The 16,741-nt window shown below is 35.1% G+C and overlaps 1 protein-coding gene across 3 annotated transcripts in view; it reads right to left on the reverse strand.

Moving 5' to 3' along the window:
- RB1CC1 (RB1 inducible coiled-coil 1) overlaps positions 1-16,741 on the reverse strand; it is a 65,284-nt gene that overhangs the window by 13,164 nt on the left and 35,379 nt on the right. For all 3 annotated transcript variants that reach the window (XM_053939941.1, XM_053939932.1, XM_053939951.1), the window contains 7 exons: positions 15,713-15,899; positions 15,550-15,631; positions 14,658-14,719; positions 13,537-13,640; positions 10,990-11,116; positions 4,043-5,958; positions 139-298 (listed from right to left, as the gene is read on the reverse strand). In XM_053939941.1, coding sequence (XP_053795916.1) covers positions 139-298; positions 4,043-5,958; positions 10,990-11,116; positions 13,537-13,640; positions 14,658-14,719; positions 15,550-15,631; positions 15,713-15,899 — 2,638 coding nt within the window. The remainder of the gene's footprint in view (positions 1-138; positions 299-4,042; positions 5,959-10,989; positions 11,117-13,536; positions 13,641-14,657; positions 14,720-15,549; positions 15,632-15,712; positions 15,900-16,741) is intronic.

The following is a 16,741-nucleotide window of genomic DNA, read 5'->3' on the forward strand; positions in this document are numbered from 1 at the left end:
TGGCTTCAGACAGTCACAACAGTTTAGAATGTGGAAGTGTTACAGAGAAAACCAGAAAACTGTACTCTAACTTCAAAGCAGTGAAAGTGAAAGCAATTATCATAAGAGCAAAAATTATTGTTAGAAAATTTGCTTTACCTGCTGCTCTGCAGTGAGCGATGTTCTGATGTTCTGCATTTCTTCATTCTTTCTTTTCTCTTGTTCTTCAAGTTGTTCTAAAAACTTCATTTTTTCTTCCTGAAGCTTCTCCTGAAGTTCAGCAACTAAGTTTGATTCAGCAGATGATTCAGCAGGAGGACTTAAAAGAAAATGTTTAGACTTTAAATGTGCAGCATATACCCCCCACAACACACACCAATGTCAGATGTTCATTTCAAAACATTATTTCTGAAATATTTAATAAATACTATATTACAATTAAGCCATTACCAACTTCAATTCTACTTTTTAATCACAAGCATCTCACCAATTCTTGCTCTTGGGCATTCTATGTTTTTAGTGTAGTATGCTGGCTCTAACTGAAGTTTTGTTGTGGGGGAGGACTTCTGTTTATACTTTTACTAATGTAACAGAAAGTGTGGAAAGTGGTAAAAAGAAACAACTGTCAACTCCAAAAAGATACTTATGTCAAAACGCAAAGCCTTCAGAAATATCACATGAAGAAAACAATTCAGCGGCAAATCTGATGCTAAGGAATCCAGATGTGAAATTCAAAACTCTGGACTGCAGAAGGTGGGGGACAGCAGTAATCATCGCAAAGGACGGAAACCATCAATAGTCACAAAGGCAGGATAATGGCCTTGAAACAATGTTACATAGGCCAAGTATTTTTCACCACTGAAGCAAAAACTAACTACATTTTTCTGTGTTTTGGCTTGAGATACCAAGAACAGCCCTGAAGAACTTTATAATAGAGAAATTCCTTTGATGGGCAACAATTGTGAAAAATTGTATTATTTTAAATTTCCATTATTCATTTGCACCAGAATTTAAACCATATTGATATTAAAATTAATCATATTTAAACCCAAAGCTCTTAGCTGAACTAAAACAAAGCAGGAATTATTGGCCTCTCAGACAGATTGTCTGGACTACTGTTTGCAAATGACAGCCAAGTAAAGGATATTGTTGTTCTGCAAAGGATGTCAGCACATTACCAGTTCTTACACCTCATCACTGTACCAGGCAGTAGGTTTAAATATTTAATCTGAAAAGGTCTTGTCAACTACAGGAACAGTGACAATGCCTAACTTTATTGTTTTCAAGATACCAAAAGCACGTATCTTCAGATGCTTTGCTTTTGCTTTGCAAGCAAACACTTGCACTGCTCTAAGATGAGAAAGGATGTACTTAACAATACTGCTACTTTTCTACCACATGGGCACATACTGAATAAACAAACTATTATGCAGCAGCTAAGCACTCAAAAAGCCCATAAGAAGCTCTAAATAAGAGCTCTGAAAGCCAATTGAAGTTCTCAGAGTGGCTAAACAGCCTCTGACATTCTAGAAGTCAGAAGTAAAATAAGCAAAGAAAGTAATGAAATGTTCAGGCAAATCCTTTGTTGTGCCACTGAGAAAACATTTTCGTGCTTGATTAAATTTCAATTTATTTCTAAATGAAGCCTAGTTAAGAGAGAGAGAGGACATATACTCTGTGAAGCTCCACTACATATGGTGGTCTGACAGAAGTGGCTGGACAATACCAAGACTTCAAGATAGCAAAGCAGTAATTCCATCTTCAAAGCAGTTGGGATTCCTATTCTAACATTCTTTACAGTATTTTATATATATATATATATATGTAAACTAACCAGAAAAATGTTTCAAAATGCTTAACAACAAATCATTAAAGATATTCTGGTTTTCTCTACTGTTTTACACTACTACATAGTGCAGAAAGAGTAAATGAAACTACAAATGCCTTCCAGTTTTATTCTCTTTCTTGATCAAAATGACTTGATTTTCAGACACACCAAACCATGTTAATTTTTATACTGTGGTAACACATGGATAGCAAACATTTCTTTGTTGCCTCTTAGTATTTTTGTTAGTTTTCATCGAAGTTTAAAACCTAAATTCCTGACACCAGTGCAATACTCAGGTCAAATTTAACAATCCCTCTCTCTGTCTGTACCTTCTGAATGGCTATGCAACATTATTCTTGCAGAAAACAACAAACATATAGTCACATGCCAAATAAAAGTTTCTACCATTACAAGTTAACTGTTAAACAATGAGTGAGGATAACAAATCAACTTGAGTTACTGACACAGCTTGGGGTTTTAGAAATTCAAAAATCAAATAAGTAAATAGCATCTTTGAAATATTAGGACAGATTTACTTAACATACATGCACTTTGGAGATAAAATATAGTATATCTTGATTCCTAGAGAAAAAAATTAACAGCAGAATAAAGGCATAAAAAGAAGCCTTAGGAGGCAAAATATATTTCAATGTAACACTAAAAATTCAATTACTTGACAGAACGTGTAACAAACTAACAGCACTTCTTTAGATTGAAGCAGATAATATTTCTTTGAAATACATTATCTGTTTTATCCAGTTTGGATAATACACACAGCTGTGATCAAGTGCAAATTTAAGTGTAGGTGGATTAATGTCTGATGACACAGCTACGTCTTTTTCCTGTTCAGTCAAGTTCTTAAAATTTCTACAATGCATTAATACACAGAAAAGAACACATAATTTATCATTTTTCTTCTCATCACACCATATTTCATTAAGAGAATATTTTCTTCAATTAAGAAGGGCTGATCTGGAGTTTCTTATATCCCAATCTTAATTCAAAGAAGCGGTATTATCTTATGCATTTCTTTTTACACTGACAAGCAAAGATAGGCACTAACACAACATCACGTAATGATGGATTTGCTTGCATGTGAAAATCCTGAGGCAGTAGACAATTCCAGCAAAGCAGATATTCCCATTTCCCTTGGACTATGCTGTTGGACTCTGCATGATCTCCCCTCCCTATGTTTTTTTTTTAACAGTACATTGATACTCAAAATTTAAAAGCTAATTTAAATCTGTACACATTTTTTGCAGTATTCTTGCTTTTATGTCAATTCTGTCCGTTTTATTAATCTTTTCCCATTTCACATATTTGGTATAGCCTAATATCAGGGAAAAAATTCCTCTATGAAGATATTTTACAAACAAGATCTATCTTCTGCATTGATTCACACCACAAGAACATAAATGATAAATGCTAGCATTTAAATAAAATGTTGTTAGTCACATGGAAAAAATTTACTATTTCCATTCTATAACAACATAAACTAGGCTGCTGGCAGGCATTACAAACTCATAAGTACGTAAGATACAGTCGAAAGAATAATTCTACACATTCTTGGCTACGGAAAAATATATTTTTTTAAAATCTAAAATCTCTGCAGAAATTAACAAAGAAAAATGGTGATGTTAGGATATTCTTTAAGATTATGTTGCACTCTTGTGTTTCATTATGAAGCTTAAACTGAAGACCCTGAAATAGGTAAGAGGGGCAGCAAAAGTCATTGGAAGTCCATGTGGCCATGGGACAGCTCTCAGTCAATCCTGTAAAAATTCCCACACAAGTTTTCATGCCACCATTATCACCAACCTGGTGTACAGTTAGCCAATAAAGAAAGTTATCAGGCTACCTAAAAGCCAGCCATTGCATGGTCCCACAGTGCTAGCAGAGCAAAGATGGGGAAAAAAGAGATGGGCTGAGACAATCAAAATTGGAATTTCAAGTAACTTGCTACTGTGGAAACACTCCTTCAACATGACTGAAATATAAAACCTTCACTGGTGTCTTGAAATAATCCTGTATAACATATTTTACAATCCTTGAGATTAACTACAGACATGGGAACACCACTGCCTATAAAATGGAAACAATTTGAAATGTGAATATAGAAATCAATACAGATAAACTCTATTACAAATACAACAATTTTAGTTACTGCAAAGCATATCATGAATACACCATATTGATTAAAATACTAGGAAAACACAGTAACAATTCTTACAGTACCTCCTATTCACTTGCATCTCAAGTTGCAGTATTTTTTCCAAAAGCCCTTTTTCAGCAGCTTCCCTCTGTAATTCCAACTCTTTACAAGCAGTTTGTACTGCATCCTCTTTTTCACAATTGAGCTTCTGAATGAGCAACTGCCTGTCTTGTTCTTGGTTAGATATCAACAGTTCTTTCTCTTCCTTTAGCTTATGGATAATAGCTTCATATTTTTCCTGCTGCTCACAGAGAGACAATTTTTCTGTTTTTTCCTTCTCTAGGGCAGTCATTTCCAACTCCAACTTACTTTGCAATTCTGTTATTTGCTCTGAAAGTCTTTTTTCTGCCTCAGCCGTTTTTTGATGAAGAAGTGTTACTTTATTTAATTCAGTTCTAAGCAAATTTGATTCTTCTTCATACCTATTTACTAGCTCAGAAATACACTGATCTTTCTCAATTGTCATCAGAGTCCTTAATTCTGATAAACCCACTTGATATTCATCACTGCTGATTTGTATTTTATTGTTTAATTTATCTATCTCCTTTCTTAAGCTTTCAGTTTCCTTGTCAATCTGACATCTTAAGGTCTCTTGTTGCTGGTTTCTGCTTTCTTCCAAAAGAAGCTTCATTTCATCAGTTTCTGCTTCTTTCAGGGCAAGTTCAACTTCTAGCTTGCACCTCAAATCAGACAGATCTGAAACCTTGAGTTGTAACTCTTCTACTTGTTGCTGTTTCTCTTGCATAACTACCTCATGAGATTCCTGCATTTGTTCAAGTCTATGCTCGTTCTCTTTTTTTAATTTATCCAAACAGTCCTTGTGCTCAGCTAGGACCTTCTCAAATTCCTGTAAATGCCTGGCTTGTAGGTTGCTTTCCAGTTCTTTTAAATGGCTTTGCTCTAAACTCTCAAGTTCTGCCCTCAGGAGTTGTAGTTTCTCATTGTTTTCAACATGAAGTTTTTTCAAGTCTTCAAGTACAATTTCACGCGACTGCCTCAGTTCCTTGATTTCAGAATTTTGTGTCTCCATTTGGCATTCCAATTCAAGTAATTTCTGGTCTTTTTCATTCTGAAGGCAAACCACAGCTTCTTTCTCATTCTTTACTATTGCAAATTCATCATTCTTATTCTGAAGAACTTCCTCAAGACCTAACAGGTCACCTTTTAACTTTTTGATTTTCTTTTTATTTTCTTCACCATCCTCCAATAATTTATTAATTTTAGTTTCATACTCACTTTTCAAAGACCGTAATTCATTTTGATGTTTATCATTTAGTGTTTTTTCAAGTGAAAGCTTTACCTTTTCAATTGTATTTACTATTTCTAAGGAAGTACATTTTAAAGAATTAGAAAAGTCACACTGTTCTCTTTGTACAAGTGTTCTGAAATGGCAAAGATCTTCTTTTATACCTCTTAAATGTACCTTTGAGTCTTGAGCAATAACCCTACACTTCTCCACACAAACACTGAGAGAAGCATTTTCTGCTGAAACATCCTTTACACAAGAACTTGTATCTTGCATACGCCTACTGTCTATTGCATTGATAACTGAAGAATAAAGAGATTCCACCATCATTTCTGGGCTTTGTGGGTCACTTATTACATTAGGAGACACTGGATTTTCTTCTATTACAAATTCATTTACTGCAGACATAAAGTCAGATTCTGGACTCTCTGCCAATGAATCCAAGTCTAATGATCCTTGCTTAAGAGCTTGCTCCAAGTTCGGATGGGCAATAGTTTCAAAATCGAACGTGTGAGCATCAATGCTGTCTGGAGACAATTCTTCTAACGGAGCTGGGGGACACACAGGAGGACACAGGGGACCCTGAAGACTGAGTGATGGAGGAGTTCTTGAAGAGGTAGCAATTGTGATTCCTGTAGTACTTTCCATCCTTGGTGTGGTAGCAGATTGTGGTGATGCTTGACTATTGGAGGCCTACAAGTTATAAACCAGAAATGAACACAAAGTGATAATCAGAACTGTTAATATTAAAAATTAATTCAAAACCACCAGGCAAAACAAGAACTTTAAAAAATCAGCCTTATTACTTGTAACAATCCATAATACGTACTACTAAAACTTAAGCAAAAATTGCAGAAAATCAAGGAGATCTTCCATTAAGTTTCAGAAAAGCATCATTTGTAAACACATAAATACTATATGTTCACCTAGCTGAAAGTCCTATGTAGAGCATACCCAACTGTATCTTACCAGTCAGAAATAGGCTTTGGCTCCTTACAGCCTACTTATTTCAGTTTTCCTAATAATTTTGTTACTGAAATACTTTTATTCAATTATTGCCAATACTGTAATTAAAAACTCCTTTAGTATCTTATGCTATTAACTACCATATACAACAGGGAATATGGAAGCCCTAATGCCAAGGATATATCTATAGATTCTAAGACAAAAATATAAATCTTAAGCTTCAGCAAGTGCAAAACACATTCCAGTGTAAGCCAAAAAGCAATGTACAGCCTCAGTATCCACCAAGGATGCATTCCTGAAAAAGTTTGTAATAGGATGGACAGCGAAGCAATTTCTCCTAGGAAAATTATAGTGAAATACACACAGTTAAAATACATAAGGCAAGTAACTGTGACACACAATTAAAGAGTATGCACAGGATCATCAGGATCACAAACTGGAAGAGATGCAAAGTTTTCTGAACATATCAGTGCTCTAAAAGATGTATTCGCTGTAACACCATAGCTCAACTATTACCTTGCTCTTCCATCCTTCATCACTAAGAACTTGTTTGATTTTACTCATATAAGAAATGTGATCACCTTGAAAAGAAATAGTTCCTGAAAAAAACTCATGGGAATTTTTTCAGTAGAAAATTCCCATAAGATATTCAGTCTCAAAGTGCTGGCAATCTGGTGGTGCTTTTCTTCAAAAAGCCAACATGGCCTCCAGCTGATATTTCTGTGATCCTGCTCACACCTCTTTCCCAAACCATCCACACTGCCTCAGTGCACCTAAAATGCGTGTCTGGTGTTCCTTTACTGTGTTAGCTATTACTGAAGAAACTTCTGCCATCCATTGAATTCAGCTACTTGACTGGTGACAGTTAGTGGAGCTTGGCAATAAATGTTCAGCAACAGCAAAAATCCCTGAAGTGACAGACATGGATCTGCTGCCGTATAAATAGCTGTTCTTTGCTTTCTCAATCTTGTACAAATGATTGTTACTCAAAAAGGGAACTCATCCTCTTCTGCATCAAGCAAATGTTCTTTAAAAGATATGCAGCATGTTTAACAATTCTCAGCTGTGATTTAAGAAGAATCTATTTCTAGTTTCACGCTCATCTATTTAGCAGAGTTGCACTTGCACCTCAGCTCCCTTAGCTTTTGTATCTTTATGAATCTAAATCATACAATGATTTTTAAATACATTGTAAAAAAAAACTTGAGGTCACTGCATACAGAATATTGTATTTATGAAAAGTGAACAGGACATGAGACAAAAAAATGAAAAGAAAATGCCCCTTTTTAAATGATTCTATTAGCCCAGGTTTAAGCATTTCCCTTGGACTTAATTTCAGCTTGCTGTTTATCTAAGAAAACTTAGAAAAATAGATGGTGAAGGGTACTGTGTATGCTGATACATGCCCGGGTTCAAACCACACTTTAAGTGACAAACATTTACCATTAATATACCTGAGCTTTAACAATAACAAAAACCATCATCACAGGTATCAACCACACACTAAAAAAAGCACTTCAAAGACTTTGAATATGGGAAAGTCCTACAGAAATCCACATGCAAAGGAATGATGGTATCTACTTTTGACAACCCTGCAGAATCATCATAGAAGGCAAAGAGTAAGGATATAGTATAAAGAAGAAAAAAAAAATGTCACTCTGTAGAACAATAACGAACTCAGTTTCCTCATGACCTGGGGCTGTAACACACTACATGCTTCAGCAGTGGCTCCTGTGAGCTGGGAGTCTAATGAGAGCACCCAATTACTGATTAGAGAAGAGTTAAACTTCACATTTTGAGTGACTGAAACTATATGAAGAATTTGTTTACTGAGAAACTTGTACCTGCCATCGAGTCTGTTTACAATCTACAAGCAGCAATGTATGCACGTCATACACTAACTTTTGTAATGACAAAGGAAGAGGAGTCAAGAGCAAACAATAAAAAAAGAAAAGCAGAATTGATTTCCAAGTTTTCAGGTATTGCAAGACTACGTGCCTTGCTCTTATTATGTTACTTCAAAAAAAAAAAAGGCGAATGGTGCAATTCTCAGGAAGATTACAAGCAGTTTTTTAACTCCCATCTCAACTAGAAGAAATGGTAGATTTATGATCTGAGAAGCAAGCTTCTCTTATAAGAAAAACTTTTAACACCAAAGGATTGCATATGCTAATTACCTACTAACCACTGAAAAGACAGCTTAATCATCTTACCCACGAGCACCTTAGCTTTTTCTGGACATCTTTAACCCAATTGCTGACCTGCTTAAACTTTGTATGACGGAAATAAGAGGGCACAGCAACATCTTTGAGGTTATTAAATTACAAAGAATAAGCAGAAGGTCTTAAAAATGAAAACATTATTTCAAAGTACTAACAAATTAAACAGATATCCACAAAAATGTCATTTAACTACTCTGATGTAACACTAAAATAAAAAATTATCACTTATGTTCTATGAACTTGAAAATAGTAAGAGTTATGGAGACACTTAAAAAGAAATACTCTCAACACCCCCAGTAAGTTATTTAATCTCCTCTGACTTGCTCTTTGCTTGTCTGCAGTCACAACTTTTCCCTCCTGCCTAAAGCAACTATTAAAGCACAGTTGCTGTGGCTGATGCAGTAGGATGAACTTCCACTTGACCCAGACAGAATTCAGCTGCTGCACTACCAACAAGCCAGGGAAACTATCCCAGTGAAATGTGAAGAACCAGGCTTCTGCTGCCACTAGTATGAAAAGCAAAATGCTGGGCTCGAATGTGTCTCCTTGGCAGAGTACGAGAGCAATAATATGGGCAACATTCAATGCCTGCACAGTTATTGCCAACTCTGCACCAAGCTGGGACAGTTCACCACCAGAACAAGTGGATGCATGAAGATGTAGGCATCTTCATGAAAATTATTAAATATTTATTCATCCTTCTAATTTTTTACTGTGAATTCCCAGTAATACTGAAGATATAAAAAGGAGCATTTTAAGCATTACTTCAGTAATTCTACTCAGGCAAAAGTAATATAATTTTAAAAAACACTTCTATATTAGCTGCAGAGCAAAACAACACAGAGAAAGACCTTTTGTCTTTCATCAAGTAGTAACAAGAATATTGCCTTTGGAAAGAAAAAAAATCTGACAAATCTGTTTGCTTCAATTCTGAAAAGAGTTCAAATGAATCATTGAAATGACACACAGAGATGGGTATTTTCAAGATGACATCATGAATGGCCCAGCTCTGACTGTGCAAAGCAATTTGCTCTAAGGAAAGAGACAATTATCCAAATCTGTCTAAGCACCTGACACTTCTGTGTGAGTGAAGAATCCAAATAAGTCAAACAAAAGCAAAAGAAAAGAGTGCATTTTCCTGATTTGGCAAGCATCTTTTTCAGTACAGCCAAATACTTATAACATTTTTTCAGATAAGCATGCCTGAATAAAGAAGGGGAAATGACAAAGACTTCACAAATTCAGGCATATTTCCTGCTTATCTTTCTACTGTTATTATGCGTATTTTGAATTAAAACCTAAATTTCATGTTCTTCTGACACTGCAAGCCTTCATGAAAAAATTAATTTATTAGAACAACTGTCAGTATCCGAGTTTCTTATGAGATAAATTTCAGGATTTGGGACTCCATAATGGGAGTGTATGTCTATATTTTAGAGCAAGGTCTGTTGTAAGGGCATGTTCAGAAAACAGTACAATTTCACTTCCAGCAATTTCAATGGCTGTTACAGTGTTGAGGCCCTAATATTTTATTATTCTTAATGGCTGTTCATTTGAAAAACAATCTTCATAAAGACAGAAAATAGCTGGGAAATTACTTAATACACCTTTCCTACAGTACAGAACAAAGAGCAGCCCAGATTTCATATTTTACACAAATAAAAGATTTTTAATAAATCTCCTGTTTAAATCCCAGAGAAATCAAAAGAGAGAGGAACTTCATATCACTTGGTTTAAGTAGGAAATTGCTATTCAAAATTAAACATGCCCATAGCTTTATCTGTTATGTAAGATGCTTCCCAGTCAGCCAAGTGCATACAACAATTTACAATGCAGACAATAGCACAGTCCCTGGAAAAACCTACTGATTTCCTATTGCAAAAGAAACCCAGTTTGAAGCAGTCAACTTCACAAAAAAATCTTAAGCGTTGCTAAATTCATCCAATGTTTCCCTGAGAGAGGCCACAGTCAGAAGGTAAAAGGAACCTACTGGATGTATTATGGAATTTAGAGGCTGCATGCACAGAAGCAAAAGTGATTGGCAGAAACAAAGTTCTAGGGGAAGGAATTTGTTTGACAGGCAGAGTGAAACTAGGAAGGGATCTTTTTACCATCTGTTCCTTCTGTATTCAAAGAGAAAGACTGCACAACAGCCAACCAAAGCCCTAAAATCTCCTTAACTGCTTGTGCCAAAAGGATCTAAGAAACAATGCAGAAATCCAAAGAAGTTACAAATTCACTGAATACAAACTAAAGCATGAAGGCAGAATGCACACATTCTGCAGACAGAATATTTGAAAGTGACAGAGAACAAAAATATAGACAGTGCAATTCTACTTCTACAACAATAGAATCTGTTAAATATTCTGAGAATATTTAGTAGTTTGTGATTAGAAAGAAAACTTATGCAGTTAATATTTTTATCAGGAAAAACAAAGATGCATTCTAAAGTGTTTGATAAAACAACATTATGAAAATATTCTACTGCTTTAAATATAATATTCTCTTTTTTATTGATAAAGAAAAGCAAAAATACCTTTTGCTCATTCAGCAGGTCTGTAATAGTTTGTGACATTTCATCCAAACTCTGTGCTGCCTTGACCAGGTTATGTAGAGCATGTACATGCTGGTGAAGAGGTTCAAAGTCACAAAGTATGGGAACCCTTAAAAACAGTACAGGATTACTTTTTTCCACACTGTTAGTTTAATACTGCAATCTATTAAATTACTGTGTGTATATTTCAACAACACTAAGCCTGCCTCTGTATATGGTCTGTACTTTCTTATTTTCATCTATTTTATATGGAAAAAAGGTCTACAAAGACTGCCTGGCATTTTTGTTTAAAATTAAAAACTTGGGCACTTTTAATGAGTCCATAACAATAAACACAGTGATGAGCAAGCAATTCCAGTCTTCTCTCCCAAGGAAAGCATTTGCCAGTAGTACCTAGAGTTCCAATGACAGTAACAGAAGTGATTAGATCTCTAATTGAAGCACTTGTGTTAGCAAATATATTTTGTCTCCAGTTGGATTCTCTCCAATCCAGCTCTTCCTCTGAAGAAGCAATTAATTCTCTACTGTTTTATTTTCATGATAGGTAACCTAAATCAAACAACTGATTAATGTGTCATGATCACATTTCAAGTGTGGCAAGGTAAGCTGAAAACATGGAGCAAGAATTCATTTAGACTAACAAAATATAGTAAAAGTAGATTACACTTCAATGTATTCTGCATTCTCTATTCAATATATAGGGACGTGGCATTCAGCGTATTTTTGCAGAATTGACATTTCAACAATTGCTCAAACATAATTTCAGAAGACTGAAGCACTGTAAGTAAATTAGATCATCATTTGAATTATGCAGCTGAGAGGTTCAGTGCTGACAGAAAAGGACTTTGTGCTGGGTCTCAGTTTTGCTTATTGCTTGCACTTTACATGTTAAATGAAAACACCAAAGAAAGTACTGCTCTCAAGTTTCTTCTGAAGATCAGATCTACCCAAGGTGTGTTACAGCTTTTACCCGCACAAGTTGCAAGTTCACCACTATCCTCTGTATTTTCACCAAATGCAACCATGAGCCCAGAAACCAGGAGGAATGACATATTCCCACCTCTATTGCCATCAAGTGGAAAGCTATGTCACTACAATTTAAACCAAATAAAACATCTTCAGTCAGTGATTGGTTTTCTGACAATAGCAGGGCAAAATTCTTCCTGAATTCAGTATATAACTTCCAGGAAGTTTGCAAAATTCTCACAAAAAAAAAATCAGGCAAATATTCAAAATAATATTCTACAGTTGCACTTTTTTCCCCACAGAATTGATGAGGAGGGGTAAAAGGGTGCATCAGCTATAAAATGACCTAGAGCAAATCCACTGTGATGCTGACTAAGCTCATTACACTTGTTAAGTCCACCAACGCCACCACAGTCAGGAATTCTGAATCAAAAAGAATGCCAGTCTAAAATACAGGTGGAACAAAACCTGTGAATTCAGCTCCTGCCTTATGCACCAATAACAGGTATTAGCTTGATACTGCTGGTGAACCTGATAAGAGGGCAGTGAAGCATCCTCCTCTTGCATTCACCTTTGTAAATGCAATCCCAACTTTGTGTGACTGTGGTCTCGGGGCTAGAAAAAAACCAAAACAAAACAAAAAAATCCCAAACAAACAAAAAAACCCAATAAATCAACTACCAAAAGGAGGAATCAAAGCAAATCTCACATCTCTAACTGCAGGTCTCTTTTTGGAGGAGGATGATGATACATGCAACATCTGAATGTGGTCATACTGATAGATCCCCTCCTAGGCAGAACCTTACATACAACTTGCCATGGCCCACTATCTTGGTTGGCATTTCTCCAAGTTGACTGCTCTGAGTTTGGAAGTTCACACTAACAGTCATCTTATTCACGAAGCTATCTCCAAGATCTAGATAAGGAACTAATCTCATAAATTGCTTGTGAGACAAACCAGTAGCTTTCCTGTCTACATATGCATGTCTGCCTCGTTGTTGGGAAGTAAGAAACATAGAAATAGAGCTTCTACTCAAAATGATGGATTTTTATTGACAGCAGAGGCACTTAAGAGAATACACTTTTTAGCAAAATCAGTTTAATAAAATTGGAGAAAAAGTAGTAATTGAATATAGGAGATCTCTCTGATCACATGCTGAGAGCTAAAGACATTTACTTTATTTCCTCCAGAATACCACACAGCAAAGAGCAAAAAAAAAAAAAGGATAAAATCTCATTCTGATCTGACAAAACAGTTACGAGTTTATTTCAGTTTAAAACTGACGGCAATTTTTTTTTGCCTTTTAGCTCTGAGGCAGATCAAAGGAATACCCAAAATCCTTTACATCTCAATACAGAATAGGAATGTTCAAACATCAGAGCTTGAGCGCATATTTATCTGCATTAATTAAGTGAAGGGCATTGCTTAAGAATGGTAATTAGATCAGAAAACATCCTGTTTGCTCTTTATGGAAAATGACCTAAGGGGGTGGAAAACCGATGGGGATGGGACCCCCGGGAAAGCTATTTCTATAATACAAAAAGTTTAAAAAGGTGCCTTACCTGAGTAATGGCTGTACTTCTGAAGGACAGAAAGACTGCAAAAACTGCAGGTCATTCAATGAGATATCTGGAAGCTCACTGTCAAATCTGCGAGGTTTTCGTGTCTGTAAAGAAGATATTAATTTACACATGGCTGTAAAGTATCAGATTACTAAAGAAGGATTAAGAAGGATTAATAAATAACATGGAAAAGTTAGCAGTAAACTGATCTCTTACTCAGAAGATTTTTAATTTTTAAGAAACCATGTCTGGTCCTTTGGCCTAAAAAAAACCCTTACACTTGTAATGATTAACCATCCATAGTGCTTGGGCAGCAGTAGAATAGAGTAATCCAGTTGGAAGAGACCTACAATGAGCATCTAGTCCAACTTCCTCCCTATTACCAAGCTTCATAAACATTATGGATGTGTTTAAAAGTTAAGGGATAAAGACGGTATTGAAGCTTTATTTATTGTGCTGCTACACATACAAATATTAATTCAGTTCAGTTGAATTTTAAACACTGGAGTGAGTAGCATTCTTATTTTCCAAGTATCTTTTAAATTAAAAAAAAAAAAGCTGAAAAGGAGAAGCTGAAAAGGTTAAGAAGGCAAAGTGAGATGGCAACATTACAATCAGGGAGTTAGCTTACTTCAGTTAACCAAGCTGTATGAAATCAAAGCTAACAGGCAATGCTTAATTACAATGCCCTCACATTATCAGCCAATTAAGAGGAAAAAAATGCTTTTCCATTCATCCAGTGATTAAATGGAAAACTTTTACTTGCTTTTACCATCCAATTAATTTTATTGCTCTATTATTCACCAGACAATTAGATGATCAAATTATTCCTCGTGGCTTCTTTTTTTCTGATCATTAAGACTTAATTTTTTTTTTCAATACCACAGGATAAAAAAGGACTGCACTGCTAAAACGGAGAGCTGACATTTCCTCTCCCACTGTACTGTAAGTTACAAACCAATGTTAATATAGGCCACTTGAAATGGCAGAGAACAATAGCTCCCAGCTTCTTCATGTGTCACAGCAATGCAAAAGGCATATAGCTTCAATGAATAAAGCCCAGGGTTTTAATTTATAAAACTATATAGAAATTAAATAAACCCAAAGATATGAGTACATACACAAAAGGATGGAGGCCAGGAGTCAAGTCCTCTAAACAAACGATTCCTTAGAAAAGACTTCCCTGAAGAAAAAACCCAAACAAACAACTTACTTAAAGGGAGAAATGCAACATCTCAAGAGAAATCAACTGAAATTACTGCAGTTTAACAGCTGACCTACAATTGGAAGCATTACTACTTATATTGATGACTACATAAAATTGCAAATGACCACAGAACATTAGACAAAACCCACCACTCAAACAGAGCTCCCTTCACAGAAGTCTTTTCGGTTAATGTACACACAGGCAAAAGCCTCAACTTATTTTTGAAATTTTCACTGTAATCTTCCTCATCTCCTTTCCAAAAAAAATTTGATAAATTTTCACTCATTTTTCTTATTTTAGCTGTTCATTCAGAACACGAGTGGCAGACTTCGCAGAAAAAGTAATCAAAATTCTTTTAGTAGAATCTTTATTTTTAATTATGTTTTTAAAACTTCTGGTGAAGGTCTTTAGACATGGATTTTTCTGGAGTAGTACAGAGGAAGTCAAAGCAGTACCCAAATATTCAGTAATAGTTTTAGAAGTGTTATTTAAAAGAACAATAAAGCTCATAAAAGCTCACAAGGCATGCTTAAGTACAAACTGCATTTAAGTATGATAATGAGAAACCATGTATTTTACAATCATTTCACAGCTTTCACATTCTTTTGGATAATCTATATGAAATAGTTAATTGATTTGCTCAATGGAAAAATATTTTCTTTGTAATAGGACCAGCATGCACTTCCTATTTAAGTAAAAGAAAATTTTCAGGTCTTGAAATTAGAATATGATGACAATTATTTTAACTACAAAGACAAGAGATACACTTTAACACAATTCAACTTCACAGAAGAGAAAGTACTTACTAAAGAGTTTACCAAAAGATTCCCGTTTTGCCTTTTCAGCTTCATATAGATGTTTCCCATCTTTTATTAAAGCACCTGCCCACTGTGAAAGGGGAAAATACATAGTTACTTGTTAATGTATATGCTGATACAAAGGTTTGGTCTCAAAGTTTTATTTACTTACCTCCCTGTAGTGTTTTATGAACATTTTTCTCCTCACAACTTCAACAACAGCTAAACAGTACATCTGAGGAACAGTGCTGAGAGCCTCTACAACTTTGACCCTTTCTAGGAGCTCTGTTACAAGACGAAGCAGTGCTTGTAGTTTCTCTCCATCTTGGTCAGCATGAAGCATTACAAAACAACACCACCTACAAAAGTAGATTACGCTTTAGAAGATCACATCTTGGCGATTTTTTTTTCATTTACATTAGATTAGCAACATGTCTGGATGAAATGAACAATGACATCATTTCACATAACAGGCTAACTGAAAGTACCAGGCTGTTCAGAATTCAGTAGTCACCTTGCAGTTTCCTATTAATTTCTCACAACTGAATATCCACATCAGTGATCAAAAATTGACATCCATTTGAGTTAAGACATTGATTTCGAATGTCTTGGTAAGACATTCAAATTAGTAGCATAAATAACCTTAGGAGTAGTAATAATGCAATTTTCTCCAGTAGAATTAAAAAAAGCTGATACATCCTGAGAAAAAAAATGACTACTTTTTGTTTATATATCTTAAAAATACTTATTGAAAAGCTTTAGCAGGAGGTATTAAAGGTTAGGATGCTGTCAAAGAAATAAGAACACAACACTGTTTGGGAAGTCCACACAATATACTCACGCACTACAAGCAACACTCCCTGTAACATATTCTCACATCTTGTAACCACATCCTCAATTCCCTTAATCATAAAATTAATAGAAAAATTTCAAGCACAGACACCAATACAATTAAACTACAGGGTAACTATTGGGAAGGTGATCAATTGGTGTGCTTGAGGAGAAACATTACAGCAACTTCGCCACCAGAAAAGACTTAAGGTGGAGGTATATCCCACAAGTAATAAAAAACATAAAATTGCTTTTATTGACAGCATTGAAGCAAAAGTGAAACAACAAATACAAACAGGTCAACATCAAGCAATCAGGAATATATACTAACAGAAAGCAATTAGGAATATATACTAACAGAGATACTACA

This window comes from Vidua chalybeata, chromosome 1 (genome assembly GCF_026979565.1).
Source record: "Vidua chalybeata isolate OUT-0048 chromosome 1, bVidCha1 merged haplotype, whole genome shotgun sequence".
In the NCBI taxonomy this organism is placed as follows: domain Eukaryota; kingdom Metazoa; phylum Chordata; class Aves; order Passeriformes; family Viduidae; genus Vidua; species Vidua chalybeata.